We start from the raw sequence: 8,400 nt of genomic DNA on the forward strand, positions 1-8,400 counted from the left end.
ACACTAAAATAGTTTAGAGGGGCTTTAAAACATTTTGTGTGTGTGTGGGAGGGGGGGGGCTCCAGCCCCCCTAAAATAGGCCTAGTGACGGCACCGCTACACACACACTTGACTTCAAAACAAAACTTCAATCAACAGTTCAGGACCAGCTGGCATGAAGGGGAAGCAAAAAGAAACATGCAAAGCTTTCCAGGAACACCAACAGTGTCAGGAGACTGAAACACCTCTCTGACCTTGTTGACTAGGTTTTCTGATGGCGAGAGCACCCTCTCCTTTGCTTTCCTCGTTTCCTTCCTAAGCACGGAAGGTCGCAAGTTTACAAAATACCAACACATCGTGCTGTTGCCGTAAAACCAGTTTTCTGCCCCTGTCAGTAAATCTGACTCCTTGTCACTTTTTCAATTCTTACAATTGGTCAAAATGTCAAGAGTTTCCCTGTTTACAATTACCCACTAACAGTTTTATTAAGGTAGGACCAACATTTTGGTTTTCCATCACCGACGTACGAAAATATCAATTTGATTTTTCACTCAAAATAATTTGTGCATAAGGGATAAACACAGTTATAAAACTTGGTCTACATTTAATCAACATTCTAGAGAAATCCTGCTTTTGTAAACTTTCTTAATGACCTGTTTTGTGCTGTTTGAGGCCAGCAGCTTATTTCCTACAATGCACTGGGTTCTTGCCTTAAGGGCAACAATGTAAAGCAGTTTTAGCACTTGTGCACAACAAAGTCAGTGGACTGACTAGATTGACAAGATTGGTTAAATGTAGTAGAGGTGGTGACTTTAAGTTCCAGTTTTATGTCAAGACCCAATATATAGTCAACACAGTATATTTTACCATGCAGTGCATGATACACGATGAAGCTCATTAATGGTAGGTGAAATCCTGCAGCAWGTAACAGAGAAAGTATCATCTTTTACTTTTTTACAGTTATTTTGTTGAGCTGAAACATAAAATTTACATTTACAAATGACTTGAAATCTATTTTTGTATTAAGTAAAAAATTTTTTTAATTCATTTTATTTGTGTGTGTGGAAGGGGGACCTCATTGGTGGGCCAGATGGAAGTCACCTGCGGGCCAGRTGTGGCCCAYGAGCCACCARTTGAATAGCCCTATAGTTTTAGAGTGGTTTCAAAGAAAAACGTTTTCTTTCATGCTTTAAGAATTTCAAACTAAAGGGCAAATGCTTCCACTTCTTAATTCAGATTATTTCTAATGTCTAAATTTAAGCCCGCAAGAGCTTTTTTTTATACACTCACCATTTTATAAAAGACAAAAATAGAAGGACTGATCAAACCGGTTCATCCCAGGTGCATGCCTCACCCTTTAGTCAAGATTTGTGTTTCTTCAGAACCTTTAGTCTGATTTTTTTTTTTTGTCACTCTGAAGTCAACAAGTTAAAACCTGCTTGTGAAAGATGTCCCAACAACAGCTCATGTGTTTACATTCAGGTTGGTCATTACCTGTTTTAAATCTGTCATGTGATGAAAGAAAATTTATTTTATCTTTCCAAAACAGGTATAGGCCTAAATCACTTCCACTTTACCTGGAATAAATCTTAATAAATGCCAGTGTGTGGGAAGTGATGTGTTGTTCTCATCAGAGCAGGTATGACGTAACAAATTGTGTGCAACTCCCTGGATTTTTATGTGTTTATCTATTTTTGACTTTTTAATTGAACTGAAACTATATTACCTCTTCTAGAGATKAGTTAAAACATTTAAGGGTGTTTTGGAGATCCCATAATCCCTTTCATAAAATGAAAATAAATAAATAAATCTGCGCTCCAACTATTTGGATCATCCATCCCCCTTCAGCGCAGTTTCAGCAGGAAGAAGCGCCAAAAATCCAGTGCGTTAAAAATGCGCCTTTTGTTAAAGTCCAGGGAATCCGTGGGAGGCTGGCAGTCACGCTGCGCGCTCTGTGATTGGGACATGAATAATGCATGCAGGTGGGAGGACAGCCAGTTTCGGGTTTGACTGCAGTCGGCTGCGGTGCGTCACGCTTGGGAATCGAAGGAAGAGGACATGGTGAGGGACGGTTGTCCCCGCAGCCACCAAAAATCAGGTAAASCAGGATTTATTTCATTTGAGCTGCTCTCGTCGTGGTTAACATTTTGTCAGTTTTAATCTGTTTGCTGTTTGTTTAACTTGGCTCTTYTCACGCGTCCCTGTCTGCCATTTTACGCACAATCAAAGCGCAGAGATTTTCTAACCGGCGCAGTTTACCTTTCAATCAGGAAATTAAAGCAGCTGAATTTGTGTTAAAGAAAGACAAATATGACCTAAATAAAGTTTACAAAAAATTCTAAAGGAAAACTTTATTCTGACACTAATATGTTTTTTTATAAGCTTTTAAGCAGTGCAGAAATTATAGATCATAAACATTTATTACACAACTCTTTTTTGTTGTGTTTGTGTCCAGCCGGGTTAATGTGTTTCCACATGTGTGCGCCATCATCTCTGTGCAGGATATTTAGTCAAGGACCACATGGACCCCTCAGGTTCTTGTTGAGTCCTGGAGCCAGACCAGTTAATCTTACATTTTTTGTGTTGGAGGAATAAAAATCTCTGCCTGGCACCAAGATCAACCCGCCGGTGACCTGTCCTCACCTGGATTTGTTTGTCTTCTTGTTGCCCGGAGTGTGTGTTGGGAATAGGCTCCCCCTGTGTGAAGCACTCTGCTCCCTGTGTGATTATTTACTCCCTCTGATGTGTGCAAACACATGGTGCTCTGTTGTCCTTGGCTGTAATCCTCCACTCACTGTATCATTCTATCTGCTGGGATTCTCTTCTTTTTCCCCCTCCTTTTAATAAAAACTTTAATTAAGTCACAAAAGTCACAACAGTGAAGGAAACTGGGTTCAGTCTGGTACAAAAAACAAGAGTTGACAGAGCTCAGAGGCCTCAGGATTAACTGAATCCACATTTGACCTCCCCCAACTTTTTTCCTACTTATTTTTAATAAGAATTAAAGGGCATTGATCAGATCCGGATTAAAGACCCCCTGATGAGATTCTCCAGATGGTCTAATTCTAAATGAAAGATGTCTTATCTTGTCTACAAAATATATTGAATGCTTTGCCTGTGAGTAAAGGGGTGTAATGCAAAATCAACTCTTTTTTTAGCTTTATATCATGTTTTAATGTCATTCCCTCATCAAAAACATGCCCTTTGACTCATTCATGCACGTTTGAGAAATCCTTGAATCTCCTGTGGAGTCGTGTGGAGCTGCCTAAACGCTTAGCTGGTACAAAGCACCGCCTATTTACACAAAGCTCCTCCCAGGAGTTCAGTCTGCAGTTGCTCTCCAGCCCAACAGAGCACCCCTCCCCTGAAGCATTGTTTGTAAACACGCTGAAGTGGGAGTGCCCGAAACGGTAGTTGGTGTAAATTATAAATCCAGATCTTAGTTGTCAGTTCTGTCGCAAATAGTTTGGAAAACATCCTTGAAAATTAAGAAAATTGAACGGCTTTAAAAAAATATGTCCCACCCACCCCCAATTTGAACCCCTAAAAGCAAGTTTGACAGTGTAAGGTACTATGGTAAACTTAGATTTATTTGCCCCCGCGTGCGAGTTGTATGGATTTTTGGCAAAATTTGCGGATTTTTTAGGCTTTTTCTACAGGTAAACGTCAGAAGAGGTTGACATGTATGGGACAACAAAATACAGACTTGTTGTTATTGAGTTTGTCAACACGAACAGCTACCTGAGAGGCACTGCTAGCCCCTCCCCCGTCAGAGTGTCAGATCAGGACAAGTCAGTGCAACGTCAATCAAATGAAAGAGACGGTGGGGCGTTTGCTGCATTGGGGTGGGGGTGTTATGCGTAGAGTAGTTTATTTTTCCTGCAATACTTCATCATAGTTTTTTAAGACAAAGCTAATTGAAAGAGGCACTGAGTAGAGTTACAACCAGGGATTACAAATGATTACTTTTTTCTTCTGCAGTTTGGTGCCACCTCCAGCAGATGGCGCTCTAGGCGACCGCCTAGTTCGCCTATGCCAAAAGCCGGCTCTGCAAACAGAATATAAAGAAATCTACACAGCACCAGGAGAGACTAAATTAAACTTTTCTGCACTCCTAGAGACCCCACCCCACGCAACAAAATGTAAGCTATTTAACGGCTAAAAAAAGTGGATTTTTGCATGATATGTCCCCTTTAATAAAAAGACTGCAAGCCATGGAGATCTCTCAAACTGATTTTAGACCATTTGTCCAAAAACTTGAATCTCATCAGATATCTTCATAAAACCTGTTTTGCATGTAAACTCATCATTCACCAGCTGCTGCAGCGCAAATTCTTCCTTGTGTGCAAACCCTCATTTTAAGGCCTCGTCTTCTCCTTCCCAAGAGGGAGAGAGGCACGGTTCGAAACAGATTTATCTCATTAATCAACAGATCACCACACCTTCCTGTGTTCAATCAGCTGCTGTGTCTTTGAAATGAGGAGAACATCTGCTTGTTCTGCTCTGGATGCTTCTGGGTGTTTTTTTTTTTTTTTTTACAGATGGGTCAGTAATTGCATTTGTCATGTTTGCGTCATCATAACACAGAGTCTGGTCGCTGCTGTCAGAGCCTGATTTATGGCCTCTGTCCTGAGCGCGCCTCTCAGATCCTCTCCTAACATTTGCTCAGCGGGTTTAAACTGCTTCCCGTTGGGAGAGGGAAGCCTCACTATGAGGGCAGCTCTGCTTTCCTTTCTCTGATTTGGCTTGTGACAGAGGATGAGTCCTCCTTGTCATGTGGGCTCATCAAACACACGAGGAGGCGTGATGACAAATTGGATGCTGATCATGTATGTTTGTGTAAATATGCAGAATTGTGTGTTCACACCCATGTGCAGCGACTTCAACACTGATTTTGATGTTTTGACTTCCCACTGAGGACAGGGAGTGCTGCTTGGGAAGAAAAAAAACAAAGAGCAGTTGTCTCTCTACTCAAACCATGTGATGAATTACATAATTTATTTGTAGGATCACAGAACAGATTAAAGTTTATGAAAATTTGAGTGAAGCCTAATATTAATGGGTTTATGTGTTTGTTTAAGAAGCATTGAGTCAGTCTAAAGGCCATGTCACATTATAATGTTTCAGACAACTCATACGTTTTAACTGGAAGCCTCTTCTAGGAGTGTGCTTACTGTAATGCAAATAAACTGATAAAATATATAACTTTTATTAGTAATTTAGTGGAAATTTTGTTTTCATAAGTTGGCACAAGTTATCTAAAATGTCATAGTGTGACGGGGCCTTAAGGGACGCAGTAATGTCCATTTCCAGCTTTAGTCTGAAATACAGTACCTCACAGTGACCCACAGATTCGTGCTGCACACATAAAACTTTACACTAATATCAGCTTAGGAGTTCAAATCAAGAGAAAAATGTCTTTTTTTAAAATGCTCCCTTTCACTGCCACTCAGAGTTTTGAACAATGTTGTATGAAGTACTTCAAAGTGATACTTCAATAAAAGTGCAAGTATTTTACCATAAAATTACCTCGATAAAAGTTAGTTTCCTAAGAATATTACTTGAGTAAAAGTCTCAAAGTGTTTGACATTTAAAGCATCAAAAGTAAATTTCTGATATAAAATGTATTAAGTATTAAGGCAGTAAGAATTTCCAAAATGACTTACTTTGGGAGCTGACGTGCACAAAACATCAAATAAAATCTAAAGGTCATAATTACTGTAAGATTTGATTAAAATGTTCATGTTAAAAAGTTTGGGATACACTATTCTCTCTGTTCCAGCTGCATATATATATGTCATGCTCATCTTCATGGCTACATACATCTGACGTGTCCTGCTGGAGTTCAGTGTGATTTGTGTCAAAACCAGGTGCCATACATCACATACAAACCTGGGTGTTTTAATGATATATTTATACTTCTTATCCAAACAAAATTAAATTCACATTATAAGGGAGGCGTGATTTTTTTTTACAACAAGCTAGACTGAAATAGAAATAACAATGTACAGATAATTGCTTGAAATGTAAGGAGAAGAAGTAAAAATAAGTCTGTTTAATAAATTATGGGTAACCAAAATGTAAACTAAATTAAAGTAACAAAGCATGTGCTTTTGAATGATTTAGTCATTTTTAATCTCATGTTTTTTGGCACATAAAATCTGTGGACATATCTGCAGGTGAACCAAAAGACCACCCTGCTTTGTAATAAAATAAATAAGAAAAAAAATCCTTTAAAAATATCTGAGAAGGGGGTCTCTGCAGAACATGTTGTCCTGTGGGCAGAGACAACCCAAATCATGATATCTTGACCATGCAATTTAATTTGATAAGTTTGCAAAATGGCCAATACTTAAAAAAAATAATAATAACAACAACAATAATAATAATAATAATAATAATAATAATAATAAAATAAAAAAACATTTCCCAGAATCTTCATCCTGTTCTGCGTTTTATCTCTAATTTGAACAGTCATCACTTTTCCATCTCTGACCATCTCTCCTTTTTTCTTTTCCCCATCAGAACCAGGCATGGCTGGGACATCGTTCCCATACACCTTAATCTGGAAAAGCATCATTTCCAGTCTGCAGACTCAAGTGGAGGTGAAGCACAGACGCCATGCCCTGAAGTCGTACCACGACTGCTTCCTGGGGTCAGAGGCCGTGGACGTGGTGCTGACCCACATCAACGAGAGTCGCTTCTTCGGCGATGAGGCGGTGCCTCGCTACAAGGCGGTCCATCTATGTCGCGTCCTCATGGACTCCAGGGTGTTTGAGCCTGTGGGCGTCAAAGGGTTCGGGAAGGAAAAGAAGAAAGGGAGGTTTGAGGACAGCAGTGGCAGTTTGTACAGATTCTTGAGTCCAGAGATCACCACCTCATCGGCAGCGACTGACAACAATTCCCCAACGGCAGCTACCAACGGAAGACGCCGTGGAAAACAAACCAAACAAAACCAGAACAAGAACAATTATACTCAGTCACATGAAAGGTACACCCGTTTTTCTTATCATATGACATGAAAGATAAAAAACAAAAGAATCACAATAGTTAAAAAAGGCTACAAATGTGACAAAACGGCTTCAGACGTGGAGACAAATGCCATGCTTGTTTATGATTTGTTTTTTTTAGGTAGTTTTAATTGAAACATCTAAAACATCTAAACAATCAGACTCAGAGCTGTTCTGACAGGGGAAATGTGCACAGCAGGGAACTCTGAAACATCAAGAATCCTTCAAAAAGACAGTGACAGATAATCTGGCAACAACCGGAGGCTGAATGATTAAAGTTATTTACAGTTTCGGCAATAAATCTTTCTTCCATCGTCTCCACTGATTGCTCTCATCCTGTGACTCCTCAGTGAAGAGATACGGATTTATTCCACCCACTCCCCGGTGAGAAGAGGCAAATTACTGGAGGACGTGTTGGAAAACCTGGACCTCAACTCCACCATCACTCCTCAAATGATCCGGCTCGGCCTCTCTCAGGAGTGTAAGTTGTCCAGATGCTAAAGCGGGACATGGTTTGAATTGGTGGTGTTGTGCAGTAAATGTATGGCGTTTTGTTTTGTGATGTCATCAGGTCTGTGTGAAGTCTGGCACCAGCAGACTGTGTCCAGGCTGCTGCAGCTCATTGAGCTCCCCCTGTTGGAGGACTTGTTGGACGGAGAGGCCCCGTCTCGAACTGCCCTGCATGACACAGCCGGTGATCCGGACCTGTCGTATTCATCAAGTTACCTGGACAGAGAGGTTCTGAAAGCCTTCAGTGAAGCACAGTAAGTCTTATAAATTATGTCACTTGCAAAAATGTCCTGATTCGACTCCAGCCTTTGCTCCAGTGTTTCTCTCCTTGATGCTTTGCACATGTTGGAAATTCTTCACACCCGTGTGAAGATGTGGACAGTGATTTTTTTCTTTTTTCTTACTGAAAGTGACAAAAGACCCCTAACTTGTGTTAGTCTTGTTGGCATCAGAATTTATTTAGAAACTTTCTCATTTATGATTGGAAAAAAATATATTTTCAACAGCAAATATAATAAATAAATTCAGTAAAAATGGAGTCAACATAATATCATAAATTAGTATTTAATAATTCTAAACTGGTTACTCCATTTCTCATTTAGTGCATTAACATTTTACCAATGAGAAGCTGTTGTTTTTTGCAGAAATGTATGGTTCACAATCCATGTTTAAGAGCACACATTCTGTTGCTCATTTATGTTTTCTATGGAGGACTAAAACTGACATAATTAAAAATAAAAGCAGAAATACTGTATATAAATGGCTTGATAGATAAATAAATAAATAAGTAAACAACTAAAAAAATAACAAATAAATAAATGCACCAACTAAATAAAAAAGTAGAACTTTACCTCAAGTTTTATAATTTAATAATTTCATATTTAGTTTTCCAGCTTAGTTC

The 8,400-nt window shown here is 39.4% G+C and overlaps 1 protein-coding gene across 1 annotated transcript; it reads left to right on the forward strand.

Annotated features, from left to right (window-relative positions):
- Positions 1-1,897: 1,897 nt before the first annotated feature.
- depdc7a (DEP domain containing 7, paralog a) lies at positions 1,898-7,753 on the forward strand (the record flags this gene model as incomplete). The annotated part of the gene is given in 4 exon segments (XM_014001893.1): positions 1,898-2,077; positions 6,505-6,970; positions 7,340-7,470; positions 7,561-7,753. Coding segments are annotated over 4 exon segments (830 nt in total), but the record flags the coding sequence as incomplete, so codon positions are not given.
- Between the last annotated feature and the right edge of the window lie 647 nt (positions 7,754-8,400).

This window comes from Austrofundulus limnaeus, unplaced genomic scaffold (assembly GCF_001266775.1).
Source record: "Austrofundulus limnaeus strain Quisiro unplaced genomic scaffold, Austrofundulus_limnaeus-1.0 Scaffold10, whole genome shotgun sequence".
Classification (NCBI taxonomy): domain Eukaryota; kingdom Metazoa; phylum Chordata; class Actinopteri; order Cyprinodontiformes; family Rivulidae; genus Austrofundulus; species Austrofundulus limnaeus.